This window comes from Gossypium hirsutum, chromosome D11 (genome assembly GCF_007990345.1).
Source record: "Gossypium hirsutum isolate 1008001.06 chromosome D11, Gossypium_hirsutum_v2.1, whole genome shotgun sequence".
NCBI classification, from domain to species: Eukaryota; Viridiplantae; Streptophyta; class Magnoliopsida; order Malvales; family Malvaceae; genus Gossypium; species Gossypium hirsutum.
In genome coordinates, this window is record NC_053447.1 from 10,926,246 (window position 1) to 10,941,130 (window position 14,885).

General features: G+C 37.2%; 2 protein-coding genes across 3 annotated transcripts; one reads left to right on the plus strand and one right to left on the minus strand.

The window, feature by feature from the left end:
* The first annotated feature begins 297 nt into the window (after window positions 1-297).
* On the plus strand, window positions 298-7,436 carry LOC107912341 (CTP synthase). 2 transcript variants are annotated; one of them, XM_016840467.2, is made up of 23 exons: window positions 298-578; window positions 903-982; window positions 1,118-1,204; window positions 1,294-1,344; window positions 1,450-1,567; window positions 1,698-1,754; window positions 2,031-2,095; window positions 2,255-2,338; window positions 2,722-2,772; window positions 2,868-2,930; window positions 3,033-3,079; window positions 3,415-3,484; window positions 3,569-3,631; window positions 4,093-4,182; window positions 4,278-4,316; window positions 4,664-4,813; window positions 4,906-4,983; window positions 5,430-5,515; window positions 5,854-5,911; window positions 6,014-6,094; window positions 6,219-6,312; window positions 6,713-6,816; window positions 7,085-7,436. In XM_016840467.2, the coding sequence occupies exons 1-22, from the start codon at window positions 461-463 to the stop codon at window positions 6,775-6,777; spliced, it is 1,695 nt and encodes a 564-aa protein (XP_016695956.2). In that variant the 5' UTR covers window positions 298-460; the 3' UTR covers window positions 6,778-6,816; window positions 7,085-7,436. The 2 variants fall into 2 exon arrangements, with proteins under 2 accessions (XP_016695956.2, XP_016695957.2); XM_016840468.2 differs by having other exon boundaries at window positions 302-578; window positions 5,854-5,902.
* Window positions 7,437-7,684: 248 nt separating this feature from the next.
* On the minus strand, window positions 7,685-14,414 carry LOC107910937 (uncharacterized). The gene is made up of 3 exons (XM_041104225.1): window positions 13,541-14,414; window positions 11,396-11,399; window positions 7,685-8,211 (listed from the first exon to the last, which is right to left on the minus strand). Exons 1-3 carry the CDS (start codon window positions 14,003-14,005, stop codon window positions 8,072-8,074), a joined length of 609 nt encoding a protein of 202 aa, XP_040960159.1. The 5' UTR covers window positions 14,006-14,414; the 3' UTR covers window positions 7,685-8,071.
* Between the last annotated feature and the right edge of the window lie 471 nt (window positions 14,415-14,885).

The window sequence follows — 14,885 nt, forward strand, 5'->3', positions numbered from 1 at the left end:
AAAAATATATTTTAGAATAAATTGAAATATAATTCGTAAATTAAAAGAAAACTGAACTTAGAAATCTCAAAATCATAAAAAAATTTAACCTAATTTACAAAATTAAGCAGACTTAAATCAAATACCTCAAAGAGTTTATAATAACATTACTGCAAAATAAATTACTTTTCAACAACCTCAAATATTATAATTACTTGGGATTTGGACCGGTGATTGTAGACTTGTTTTTTTAGAAAAAAGTTATTCTAGACCAATTTATCACTTACAAAAAAAAAAAAAAAAGCTGAAACACGACTATAAATTAAATAGACGCAAAAAAAGCCAAAGCTTTGTCATTTACGCTGTTGCTTCTTCTTCTTCTTCTTCAAGTCTTTCCCGCTCGCTCAGAGACATTTAAACAAACACTTCGCCTACAATAAAATTCACAATCAATTCAATAGTAATTTTCAGAGATAAGAAAATGAAGTACGTCTTGGTTACTGGAGGAGTCGTGAGTGGACTGGGCAAGGGCGTCACCGCCAGCAGCATAGGCGTCGTCCTTAAAGCCTGTGGCCTCCGTGTTACTTCTATCAAAATTGGTTTTTCTTTTTTTATCTCTTTTACCTATCCTCATTTGATTATTTCTCTTGTTTTAGCTTATCATTTTTTGCTTCTTTACATGCGTTCAGGCTGCTGGGTTGGTTTCTAACCTTAGTCTTTCTCGACGTAGGATTGATATTTTCTTGAAGATTAAAATAATATGCTTTTTTCAGTTCTCATTATTGTTATTACTTGCTTTTGCTTTTTGGTCCCAAACTTCTTGGTTTTTTTTTTCGATTTATATCTCTTTTAATTTGAGAACAATCCGGATTGTGTTTTTTTGTTTGTTTGTTGATCTTCTTCATTTTCCTTGTATCTTACAGATCCTTATCTGAATACTGATGCTGGAACCATGTCTCCTTTTGAACATGGGGAGGTTTTTGTTCTTGATGACGGTGGAGAGGTTTTGCTATATTCCTTTCTTTTTTTTCCCCTCCTCCAGCATTTAGAGTCCCCCCCCCCCCCCAAACAAAGGAAAACCCCTCAATGCAATATATTAATTTAACTCGGTTTGCGTCTGTGGTTGCTCCTTTTAAAGGTCGATTTGGATTTAGGTAACTATGAGCGCTTCCTAGATGTTACTCTTACCAAAGAGAATAACATTACTACTGGAAAGATATATCAGGTGTTTCATTTTAATCAGAATAGATGCTAATTTACTTTTTCAGTGTTCACCTGAGTTCAATAAGTAACCCAGCTGTTTTTTCTTATCAGTCTGTCCTTGATAAGGAACGAAAAGGTGATTTTCTTGGGAAGACTGTTCAGGTGACTCTACTTATTAGTAAATCATGTTGCTGCTTTTGTCTGCATAAAGAGTGTAATGAAAATTCCTCTCAATTTTTATTTAAAAAAATTTGGAGTGGCTCCTAGGTTGTTCCACACATCACAGATGCTATTAAGGAGAGGATTGAGTCAGTTGCTCACGTTCCTGTGGATGGAAAAGAGGGTCCTGCGGATGTCTGTGTGATAGAATTGGGAGGCACTGTGGGTAAGAACTCTGCTTAGAACAGACATGTAATGTGGCAGGATTTCTCTCTCTATACCTTTTATCTAGCTTTTGGCAGATAGATGATTGATTTTTATATACTTTTTTGGCGGGGTGGGGGAGGGTTCTTCAGGCGACATCGAATCAATGCCATTCATCGAGGCTTTGCGACAGCTGTTTTTTTCAGTTGGTAAGCCTGCAGTTTTTTTCTGTTTATTCCAGAAATATAAATATACACTCTATGTTGCGGTGTGCACGCACATGCACATTGATTACTGAAAAGAGTAAAAGGCACAGTTGATCAGGTTTCTGAATATTTGGTAGTCTTCAGCATCCTGTTAACCAGCAAGTGGTAATAAAAAAATTTATTCTGCATCTATAGTATGGCACCACAGAGGTTCTATATCAGCATATTTAGAATCTTTGGATATGAATCTTCATGTATAACAATTTTCTTTTTTCTCAGGACATGATAACTTCTGCCTTATTCATGTCAGCCTAATACCTGTCCTGGGCGTTGTTGGAGAGCAAGTAATACGCATAATTTTCTTTGAATATTGTACATAAATTGCAAATTCATCTAGGACGTTGATCTTCAATCATATTTTTAAGCTGAAATAATCCAGCTCCTTGAAATTTTACTTTGTCACCTTTAATGGTGGAGATAATTCTCTCGTCTCACGGGTGCAGAAAACTAAGCCTACACAGCATAGTGTCCGGGAACTTAGAGCCTTGGGCTTGACTCCTCACCTGCTTGCTTGTCGCTCAGCTCAGGTACACTTCCTTGCAGGCGCCATCATACTCAGGGTATAGATGATTATTGCATCAGGATCATGTGGTAAACTGCATCATTACATTTTATCTTTCTGGAGCATTGTTAGCTGGCTCATCATTGCACTCGTGTGCATTGGGATTAAGTTTATCATCTTTTTGGGGTGAGGCATCTTGGCATGATGGTGCTTATGCGATGGTTAATGCTGAACTATCATTGGAATTGTAATTTTTAACTCAGTACTGCACCTGACGTTCATGTTGTATTGTTTACTTGTGTTCTCTCATTTTATCTTGCTGAATATCCTTTTGACAGTTGTTTTCTTGATCTAAGCTTTGTCCCAAACTTGATGGTATATAATATCCTTTCGGTTGGTGACCTGCAGCCTTTATTGGATAACACAAAGCAGAAACTTTCACAATTCTGTCATGTTCCGGTAAATTTGTTGGCTAAATTTTTGTTTTTGTTCTTTAAATTGAGGTTTATCATTTTGACCGACAATCTTATTTGTCTACTTGTGGCTCCTCACAGGCTGCTAACATCCTTAATATTCACGATGTTCCCAACATTTGGCATATTCCCCTCTTGCTGAGAGTATGTTCTGTAGCAGTTCTTCTATTTCTCTGGAATTCAGGATTTCTAGTATGTCATACTTATACATTTCTTCTTGCTGTTATTGGTTCACTATTGCTTCAGAACCAAAATGCTCATCATTCAATTCTGAAACAGCTGGATTTACTGAGGTCAGTTTTTTCTTTCAGTATTTCCATCATCTACATTTTCTTTTTCAAAATCATTGGAGAGCTAAGTTTGTTATTATGTAGCCATCTAGCGCTTAAATCTTTGGTGCACAATGAGGCCTAGGAAATTAATATCTCTGTATGCAGCCTAACTAAATGGTTGTGGATATTTACCCCTTAATTCTTTCTCTGGATTTTAGCACTGATCGAAGGTTGTAATTATTATTGGTTAAGCTGGAATGGTGACACTGAAACTGATTGGCTGTAAATTTGGATCAAGGTACCAAATAAAGGAAGGTTTGATTCACTAACTAAATGGTTTTGATCTTCTGTTTCAGCATTGCCACGCCTCCAGATTTAGAAGCCTGGACCAGGATGGCAGAAACTTTTGATAATCTCACTGATTCTGTCCGTACTTTTTGTTTATTTCTAATTTTCTAGTTTGAAATTGAGTTTTCTTTCAGTTGTGAAACAAAAACATATTATGTGCAGGTGAGGATTGCTATGGTTGGGAAATATGTTGGTTTGACAGACTCATATTTATCCGTTGTGAAGGTTTGGTACTAGTTTAACATCATGACTTCTAAATCTTTTCTGGAGCATACATTCTTCAATAGATATAATGTTATACAAAGAAGAGCTTCTGCTGCTTTATATTATTAATATTGTTGTTAAATTATCTGTCTTTTCATCTTTTTAACCTAAGGTGTATGGTAAGAGCTCATAAACAGTTATCCAACTGTTCTATATGGTGGAGGGGTTAGCACTTTGATCAGTTTATATTACTCCAAATTCTGCATTGTGGTATTACTAATCTAAACCATTTTGGTAGATGACATATCATACTGTGATTGATTGAGAACTAGGTAATTCCTTTTTAGTGATGCAAAATTATGTGCCTGCTAATTGTTTTTGTTCTTTAAATACTGAAGTTTAGTGGCTTGTTCATTTATGTCTCTGATGGTAACCATTATAGTGTCTAATTCTCTGTGCTATATGTTTTCTTTTCCTTGTAGGCACTTTTACATGCCTGCATTGCATGCTCTTTGAAGCCATCTATTGACTGGATTGCAGCTTCAGACCTCGAAGATGATTCTGTCAAATCGGTATCTAAACAGCAGTGCTTTTGCTGTTACAATATATATTTTCTTAAAAATAATTTTGATTGTGCCATCTAAAAACATTCTTCTATTCCATCCAGGCCCCAGAAGCGCATGCTGCTGCATGGAAGACCTTGAGAGTAAGCCTTTTATTGTTTTTACCTATTGTTTTCAATGCTGTGCAGTATCAGATCCTTTACCCAACATCTGGTTTGGTTTATTATTTTCACGGATTAGCTACATTCGGGAATAGGCTAACACTAGATTATTATTGGTAGTTCTGGAGAGTTGATACATTGAGTTTACCAATTAGATGCATAGTAGAGATGGAGGTGTTGATTCTTGTACAAATATGTATATATCCTCTCTAATTAGGTCACTGCACCGTTTAAGAGTTGTTATTATTTGTGCAGTATACTCCGGTTGGAGTTGTAGAGAGAAAGGACGTTGTAGATATTAAATTGTTTTTCCAAACTGTTATATGCAGAATGCTGAATGTGTCCTAGTTCCTGGTGGATTTGGAGATCGCGGTGTAAGTGGAATGATATTGGCTGCCAAATATGCTAGAGAAAATAATGTTCCTTATCTTGGCATTTGCTTGGGCATGCAGATCTCTGTAATAGAGTATGCCAGATCTGTATGTGACTATTCTTAGAAATGTTCTTCACCACCCCCCCCTCTCCCCCCAAAAGAAATACATGTTAAACCTTGTGTAGTTTTTTGTTCCAGGTTCTTGGTTTTGAAAGGGCAAACAGTGCAGAGTTTGATAAGGAGACACATAATCCTGTCGTCATTTTTATGCCTGAAGTATATTCTTCATATTGCTTATTTTGTTTTGGTTAAAATATGCTATAAGTCCCTATACTCTTCACAAATTTGGAATTTAGTCCTTGTACTTTCATTTCTAGGAATTTAGTCCCTTTACTTTTCAGATTTCTAAATTCAGGTCCAACTGTTAACATTGTTAAAATTATTTTGTTAAATTTAGGTTCATTACAGTGCCATTTTTCTAGTTACATTGCTACCAAGTGAGTTGTTTTTTTTCCGAAATGTCTCGCTAACAAATTTAACAAAAACAAAAAAAAATTAACACTATTAACAACTGGGTCTTAATTTTGAAATCTGAAAAGTAGAGGGATTAAATTTTAAATTTGTGAATAGTACAGAGACCCTGTAACATATTTTAACCATTTATTTTTCATACATGTGCAACATGCATGCAGGACGATATTATTTTCTGTTTGATGTGTCAGGGATCAAGAACTCATATGGGAAGCACAATGAGATTAGGATCTCGAAGAACACTATTTCAGACTACTGATTGTGTTACTTCTAAATTGTATGTTATTTAGTTTACTGAATTCAAAAAATTCTTCATACTTTGGTTCTACCTAAGAAAAGATGAAGACTTTAATAATTTGTTTCCTATTTGTGCCACGTGATCTTGGTGAGAAGTGTTAAGCAACTCAAAGTAGTTTACGTGGGTACAAGGATAGGTCTTATTATCTTTTCAGATGGCATTGCTTCTGGTTATATCTGAATTATTTAACTAGTTGATTGGTAAAATCAGTCGGTGGTGCTGCTTCCAATAAAAGTCTGTAATCATTGCTTGACAAAATTAACACTGGTGTTTACATGCAATGAGATTATTTTCCAAATTAATGATTTCTATTCCAGGTACTGCAATGCACAATATGTAGATGAGCGACATCGGCATAGATATGAGGTTGGTCAAGTTAAGTTCAAGTGGGAAAGAAGAAAAAGTGGATGTTTCAATTAAATTATTTATGATATTCTCTTATCTGATTTGTTGCTCCCTTACATGACCCTGCTGCAGGTAAACCCAGATATGATTGAGGTTCTTGAAGAAGCTGGGCTGAAATTTGTTGGGAAGGATGAAACTGGGAAAAGGATGGAGGTGAGTTTACACTACATTTCCTTCTTGCTGAAGCATGTTTTGGATTAGAATGGGATTTAGATTCTCAACTTCCTGGTTTGAGTTAAGAAGGGACTAAGATCATTCATTTTCTCATGTTTTGCAGGTTCTGGAGCTTCCAGGTCATCCGTTTTATGTAGGAGTGCAGTTTCATCCAGAATTTAAATCACGGCCAGGGAAGCCCTCTGCACCGTTTTTAGGTACTTTTACGATTCATAGATAGAGGTCTGCCTTATGTGCGTGCATGGTGCATAATTTATCATTAATAGCTTTCAAACGAGAAAATGATATGAGAAAGATTGCAGTCTTGTATCTCTGTGGAAGGCCATGATCTTATATAGACAGAGTTGACATAAAATAGTCTAATAATATAGTTTACTGTCATTTGCCTGAAATATCAATTAAACCATTTAAATTATTCATTCTAAAATGGATTTTCCTCGTGTTACATCCTTATAAATATAAAGGAAAGTAAACTAAGTTCATGTGCATGGTCATAGACTTTTCACTTTTTCTATAAGGGAATATTTCTGGAATTTGGATTATTAGACTTTTATCTTCTAACATGCAAAATAATATATATGCCTTTTGCAATTATAGGTCTCATATTATCTGCAAAAGGACAATTGGAAGCATATCTTAACAGGCATCAGAATGGAAGTTGATTAACAAGTTGTAATGATATGTCCGAATCAGTTTACAAGGTAATCATTTAAAAAAAAAATTAAATGAGGGTAACTTTTGCCAGGCTTTGTTGCGTGCTTGGTTGAGGATTTGATATGACCATGATAATATCTGTTCTAGAGCCTAGAGTCAAAACCTGGTACCTGTTACAGGTTGGGGTAAACTGGATCTAATTTCTACTATTGTTTGTATTGATCTTGTGGCCAACTGTAGTTTGATTAATGTTGGAAATGAGATGAATGAAATAAATGGTTGAATAATTAAGCTGTGTGTTGTGAACTGGCCTAGCTCCTAATCTGAAGGTAGGAAGAAGTTGATATACGGTAGGAGGTAATCTTGAAGCGGATAATACAAATTAAGGCACACATTTGGCCCTTCAGCTGGTTTACCACAGTAGCAGAGCAAAATTTGGGAGTTGCTACCTGAAAGTCGTGGCAGTAGGTGAAAGTTTATAACATCAATTCATTGACTGATTTCGTTTCTGTTCTATTGTGCAAGTCCTTTTTTATTTTTATTTTATATTATTGTATACGGTTTGAGGCAAGACAGCTGTTGGCCAATAATTTTCTTTGGAGAAGTTGCTCAAGTTTCAAACTACCATGTAACTAATTCTGTATCAATTATTTTTTCTCGTGACCAACATGATTGGATTTAGTCGCTGTGATATATATATGTGTGTGTATTTCTTTGAGTCCATTCGTATACCATTTTGCTGGCCCTGAAACTAGATGTTTGACATTGGAGATAAATAAAATCTGGTCTGAAATTGCTTTTGCAATAGGATTGATTACCTAGGAATGTTTGATGAAATTTAGGATTTTTTATTATGCAAATTATGCAAGGTGATAGTGATTGTAAAAATGTTGAAAACTCCAAAGATGCAAGTAATAAAAGAGTAAATAGGTGTTTTTCAATTTATCTAATTAAATTGTCATAAATAATTTTTTATTTTAAAAAAAGATCAGATCAGCTCGAAAGCAAACTTCTTTTGAGTTTTAGTTGTAATGGAACACAACGTTACAAAAATAAAATCTTGAGGAGAAATCTAATTAGTTTAAAATTAGGCAGCAAAATCCATCATGACTTGTTTGTTTTTCAAGAACAGAAAAATAGAGAGGAATGGGGATAAATGGGCAAACACTTGAATCCTCGCTAGTTACAAAAAGAATAACAAAATCCCGCGGTGTCTGATCATCTCTTTATATTTTATTTAAAAAAAGAACACCGTAGAAGCCGCAAACTCAAAAGGAAAAATAAATAAAGGAAGTTGTGACACTAACATGCGCCTCTGTTCAGCATTTCAGTGTATTCCAGATAAGAAATTTGTCTCTGCAACTTCATTTGTTCATAGAAGTTAGCAATGAACTTATCCGCCTTGGAATCAATCCCTTCTTCCTCCAGCGGTAATGTACAAGCTGTTGATAAGTTAAATTAAAAAGGGGTTGAAAAGTAAAAAATGGTGGGAGGTGCAATTGGCACCGAAAGAAAAAAAATAGTTGGCAAGTTGTTTAAAGTTGAAAGGGATAATTGCAATTTTGGTTCCTAATTTTTTAGGCCATTTGCAAGTTAGTCCCTGAACTTCAACTATAAATAGGCCTAACCATTTCTCATTTCAACCATCCCAACCAATCTTTCTCTCTTAGTTTTCTCTCTTCTCCCATTTGAGAATTCTTAAGGAATTCTATTTGTTTGTAATACTTTGGAGATAGTAAAGTTATCATCTGGTGTTAGTGCCCGAGGACGTAGGTATAATTTACCGAACCTCGTTAAATCTCTTGTGTTCTTTCTTGTCCTATTTTTCTTTCAATATTTGAGGGTATAATAGTAGTATTTAATTGTGCTATTAAATTACTATAGAAGGGATATTCTGTCTAAGGAAAGACTTGGTATTTAAGAGATCCATGTGATCCACCTCTCTTCCCTGGGAATTGAACTTTGTGTGATTTTTTAGTACAATAATTTACACGCTTCCGACCCTATTGGAACAACAAGTGGTATCAGAGCCGAAGGTTAATCGTAGTATGCTCTGTGGTTGCAGTTTAAACTGATCTTCCACATCAGAAAAGATTTCCTTAGGTATATTGAAAGATTATGGAGAAAACGGTCGGTGTAGGAGCTTCAACATCGTCCATGTGGACAAGACCGACAATTGCAAATGCAAGATTGGCCGTGGAGATCTTTGATGGCACGGGCCATTTTGGTATGTGGCAAAGTGAGGTTCTAGATGCCCTTTTTCAGCAGGGTCTAGACATTGCCATTGATGAAGAGAAACCAGATGATGTACAGGAGAAAGATTGGAAGGCGATCAATCGGTTGGCATGTGGCACAATTCGATCATGCCTTTCTCGAGAGCAGAGGTACGCTTTTTCAAAGGAGACTTCTGCAAATAAGTTGTGGGTGGCACTTGAAGGAAAATTTTTGAAGAAAAACAGTCAAAATAAGCTCCACTTGAAGAAAAGACTGTTTCGCTTCACATACGTCCCAAGTACCACAATGAATGATCACATCACCAAATTTAATCAGTTAGTCACTGATTTGCTGAATATGGATGAGACATTCAAAGATGAAGATTTGGCTTTGATGCTGTTGGGGTCACTTCCTGAGGAGTTTGAGTTCCTAGAAACTACTCTACTTCATGGCAGGAGTGATATATCTCTGAGCGAAGTCTGTGCGGCCTTATACAGTTATGAACAGAGAAAGAAGGACAAACAGAAAAACTCAATCAGAGATACAGAAGCTTTAGTAGTCCGAGGTCGTTCATACACTCGGAAGAAAACTCAAAAGGGGAGATCAAAGTCAAAGTCCAGACTCGGGAAAGATGAATGTGCCTTTTGTCATGAGAAAGGCCACTGGAAGAAAAATTGTCCAAAGCTGAAGAGTAAGGGAAAAGCTGCTGTAGATGCTTGTGTTGCAAAGCATGATACCAGTGACTCTGAACTATCACTAGTTGCATCATCATCGTCGTTCCACTCAGATGAGTGGATATTGGATTCGGGTTGTACCTATCATATGTCCCCTAACCGGGAGTGGTTCTCTGATTTAGTAGAACTAAATGGAGGAGTTGTTTATATGGGCAATGACAATGCCTGTAAAACTGTTGGGATAGGTTCAATCCAATTAAAGAATCAAGATGGATCAACCAGAGTTCTGACTGATGTTCGGTACGTGCCCAGTTTGAAGAAAAATCTCATCTCATTGGGAGCCTTGGAATCCAATGGTTCAGTTGTTACTATGAGAGATGGGATTTTGAAAGTGACATCTGGCGCACTTGTGATATTGAAGGGCATCAGGAAAAATAACTTGTATTACTACCAAGGTAGTACAATTATTGGAGAAGTCGCTGCAGCTTCCGGTAACAAAGACTTGGACTCAATGCAGTTGTGGCATATGAAGTTGGGACATGCCAGCGAAAAATCCTTGCAAATTCTGGCAAAGCAAGGATTGCTGAAAGGTGCAAAGGCTTGCAAATTAAAATTTTGTGAGCATTGTGTTCTGGGAAAGCAAAAGAGAGTGAAATTCGGCACTGCTATCCATAATACAAAAGGTATTTTGGAATATATTCACTCAGATGTGTGGGGGCCTTCCAAAACACCTTCGTTGGGAGGAAAACACTACTTTGTTACTTTTGTTGATGACTTTTCCAGAAGAGTTTGGGTGTATACCATGAAAACTAAAGATGAAGTGCTTGGAGTTTTTCTTAAATGGAAAACTATGATCGAAAACCAGACTGGCAAGAAAATCAAGCGGCTTAGGACGGACAATGGAGGGGAATATAAAAGTGATCCGTTCTTCGATGTGTGCCAAGAGTATGGTATTGTTCGACACTTCACAGTTAGGGATACACCACAACAGAATGGAGTGGCAGAGCGTATGAATCGAACATTGCTGGAGAAAGTTCGATGTATGTTGTCCAATGCTGGGTTGGGCAAGCAATTTTGGGCTGAGGCTGTGACATACGCTGGCCATCTTGTTAATCGTTTGCCATCATCTGCATTAGAAAGAAAAACTCCTATGGAGGTATGGTCTAGAAAACCGGCTACAGATTATGATTCCTTACATGTGTTTGGATCCACTGCATATTACCATGTGAAGGAGTCAAAGTTAGATCCGAGGGCAAAGAAAGCTCTCTTTATGAGAATTACTTCTGGAGTGAAGGGATTTCATCTTTGGTGCTTAAGCACAAAGAAAATGATCTGTAGCAGAGATGTTATCTTTGATGAATCTGCCACATTGAAAAAGGTAGCAGATAAAGATATTCAGACGAGCAATACTCCACAGCAGGTGGAGTGTACTCCAAAACAGGTGGAGTTTGAGCAGATGGGGATTTGCCCAGTTAATAAGTCTAATTCTCCAGCCACAATGGAGGAATTAGAGGTTGAAGAGGTTCTGACCCAAGAACCACTAAGTACACCAGAACCAGTTGCAGTTGCAAGGCCACGGAGAGAAATTCGTAAACTTGCTCGATTTACTGATATGGTGGCCTACGCCCTTCCCGTTGTTGATGATATTCCTATCACTTATCAAGAAGCAATGCAAAGCTTAGAAAGTGATAAATGGAAAAGCGCCTTGGATGAAGAAATACAGTCTCTCCGGAAGAACAATACTTGGGAGTTGGCGCAATTACCGAAAGGTAAAAGGGCAATCGGATGCAAGTGGGTATTCGCAAAGAAAGATGGATCTCCTAGCAAGAAGGATATTCGCTACAAGGCAAGATTGGTAGCTAAAGGCTACGCTCAGAAGGAGGGAATTGACTACAATGATGTATTTTCCCCTGTTGTGAAGCATTCCTCCATTAGAATTTTGTTGGCCTTGGTAGCACAGTTGAATTTGGAGCTAGCTCAACTTGATGTTAAGACGGCTTTCTTGCATGGTGAGTTAGAAGAGGAGATCTATATGACTCAGCCAGAAGGATACACAGATGCTGGTGGTAGAAATTGGGTTTGTAAGCTTAACAAATCGCTATATGGATTGAAGCAATCCCCGAGGCAGTGGTACAAGCGATTTGATAGCTTTATGAGAAGGCAGAAGTACACAAGAAGCAAATATGACAATTGTGTGTATTTGCAGAAGCTGCATGACGGATCTTTCATTTATCTACTCTTGTATGTTGATGATATGTTAATCGCTTCGAAGAGCCAAAATGAGATAGATAAGCTGAAGGCTCAGTTGAATCAAGAGTTCGAGATGAAAGATCTAGGTGAGGCCAAGAAGATTCTCGGCATGGAGATAAGTAGAGATAGACAGAGAGGCAAGCTTTGTTTGAATCAGAAGCAATATCTGAAAAAGGTATTACAATGTTTTGGTGTAAATGAAAACACAAAACATGTAAGTACCCCACTTGCTTCTCATTTGAAACTTAGTGCTCAATTATCTCCGAAAACTGAAGAAGAAAGAGAATATATGGCGAAAGTCCCATATGCTAATGCAGTTGGGAGTTTGATGTATGCGATGGTGTGTACGAGGCCTGACATTTCACAAGCTGTTGGAGTTGTGAGCAGGTATATGCATGATCCTGGAAAAGGACATTGGCAAGCTGTGAAATGGATTCTACGGTATCTTCGAAAAACCGTAGATGTTGGTTTAATTTTTGAACAGGATGAAGCACTTGGTCAGTTTGTAGTTGGATATGTTGATTCTGACTTTGCTGGTGATTTAGATAAACGTCGTTCAACTACGGGGTATCTGTTTACTCTTGCGAAAGCCCCAGTGAGTTGGAAGTCTACCTTACAGTCTACAGTAGCTGTGTCTACTACAGAGGCAGAATATATGGCAGTTACAGAAGCTGTTAAGGAGGCTATTTGGCTTAATGGATTATTGAAAGACTTGGGAGTTGTTCAAAGTCACATTAGTCTATATTGTGACAGTCAGAGTGCTATTCATTTAGCGAAAAATCAAGTCTATCATTCAAGAACCAAGCATATTGACGTAAGATATCACTTTGTGCGGGAAGTCTTTGAAAAAGGAAAAATTCTACTTGAGAAGATTCTGACAACAGATAATCCCGCAGATATGATGACCAAGGTGGTAACAACAATCAAGTTTAATCATTGTTTGAACTTGATTAACATCCTGAGAATTTGAGCACCTTTAGGTGTATGGCGCTCGAGAGCGCATTTGGAGGCACTACAAAAGATAGCTTTATCGAATTTGGGGAGTTGAAGGAAGTGTGTGAAGATGTGATTATCCTAATCAAATCTTCAAGGTGGAGATTGTTGATAAGTTAAATTAAAAAGGGGTTGAAAAGTCAAAAATGGTGGGAGGTGCAATTGGCACCGAAAGAAAAAAAATAGTTGGCAAGTTGTTTAAAGTTGAAAGGGATAATTGCAATTTTGGTTCCTAATTTTTTAGGCCATTTGCAAGTTAGTCCCTGAACTTCAACTATAAATAGGCCTAACCATTTCTCATTTCAACCATCCCAACCAATCTTTCTCTCTTAGTTTTCTCTCTTCTCCCATTTGAGAATTCTTAAGGAATTCTATTTGTTTGTAATACTTTGGAGATAGTAAAGTTATCATCTGGTGTTAGTGCCCGAGGACGTAGGTATAATTTACCGAACCTCGTTAAATCTCTTGTGTTCTTTCTTGTCCTATTTTTCTTTTAATATTTGAGGGTATAATAGTAGTATTTAATTGTGCTATTAAATTACTATAGAAGGGATATTCTGTCTAAGGAAAGACTTGGTATTTAAGAGATCCATGTGATCCACCTCTCTTCCCTGGGAATTGAACTTTGTGTGATTTTTTAGTACAATAATTTACACGCTTCCGACCCTATTGGAACAACACAAGCACTCCTCTTCCTCTCTTTATCATTTCCTTGTTCCTCCCCTTGCTTTTCACAAGAGTCACTCTTGATTCCACTATCGTACCCGTAAACTTCGTCCTCTCCATCGATGCCGAAATCGTAATCGAAATCCACATCCTGAGGGCTAATGCAAGGAAGAAGGAAGCGCATGGAAGCGGGACGGTGCATCTTCACATGGAAAATGGGTGTCTCATCGAATGAAAGCTGGCGTTCCTTAAAATAGATTTGGCCAGGAGGAGAAGGGGATGAGTGTCCTAGACCCTTGAGGAACTTAGGCACCAACCTTAGCTCCATCATAAGCCGTCTCCTGAGCACCCCACTTTTTCTGGTCCATAACAAGAATAGACGCAGTAGCCTCCATGCTCTTTGAGCAGCAGCATCACTCTTTTTCTTCGTCACCTTCATTTTTGCAGCAAATTAACAAAGTAGTAGTTGTGGAAGTATAGCTTTCAAGTAAAACGTGATTGGGAAAGTTTTTGTAACAACAATAGATTTTGCTGAATCTGGTGAGTAGTCTCTGATAGCAGTTGAGGGCTTTTGAGATATGCAGGTTGCCTATATATATATGTAGCGAAATCCATATTTGACGCGGAAGGAGAGCCACTTAATAAATAAATAAAATGGTTTGGGGAGGGATTTTTCAGTTTTTGTTTGGTTTGGTGTGAAATGGGCGGTGCTAGCTCGTGGGAACACGGTTGTACCCAGCTGCTCTCCTTTGCTTTTTCTCTCTGTTAAACACATTATATATTTTGTACCAACTAATTAATAAATTTCAAAAAACTCACTTGAAAGTCGAGCTCCAACATAAAATCTCAATACAAATAGTTCTTTTTTCTGTTCATTGAGTGAAACAAGTTGAGCAGGCGAGGTTAATGAATCACTAACTTCAATGATCCTTTATTTCAAAGTTCGATATTTGGGTTTTGAAAATAATTATGGTCCCAGTTTACAACTTGTCAATATCAAGACAGTTGAATTCCAGCGTTGGTCTTTGTATCGAGAGGAAATTAAGGAGTGTAAACATAGGGGAAAAAAACAAGCAGGAACAGCTGAGAACTTGTAACCAGCTGGCAGCTCCTCCATTTTCTTCATTTCATCAATCAAATGCACTTAATTAATTAACTAGACGTTGGTGATGAATTAGTTGACTTTGAGATTTAATTTAATCACCTAAAATGGGTCATTCAACCATTCTTTCTGTTTTGGTTTTTATTGCAAGCTGTATTGAGACAAAAGAGTAAGAGCTCGGATTCAAAGCTAATTATTGCACTCAATTCCTTTCCTA

What these genes read in the sequence shown, in the direction of transcription:
- LOC107912341 (XM_016840467.2), top strand. Translation starts at nt 461, where the DNA reads ATGAAGTACGTCTTGGTTACTGGAGGAGTCGTGAGTGGACTGGGCAAG. An exon ending in TTCTTGATGACGGTGGAGAG is followed by an intron (nt 983 to 1,117) that starts GTTTTGCTATAT and finishes CTCCTTTTAAAG; the next exon opens with GTCGATTTGGATTTAGGTAA. An exon ending in GATTGTGTTACTTCTAAATT is followed by an intron (nt 5,516 to 5,853) that starts GTATGTTATTTA and finishes TTTCTATTCCAG; the next exon opens with GTACTGCAATGCACAATATG.
- LOC107910937 (XM_041104225.1), bottom strand. Translation starts at nt 14,005, where the DNA reads ATGAAGGTGACGAAGAAAAAGAGTGATGCTGCTGCTCAAAGAGCATGG.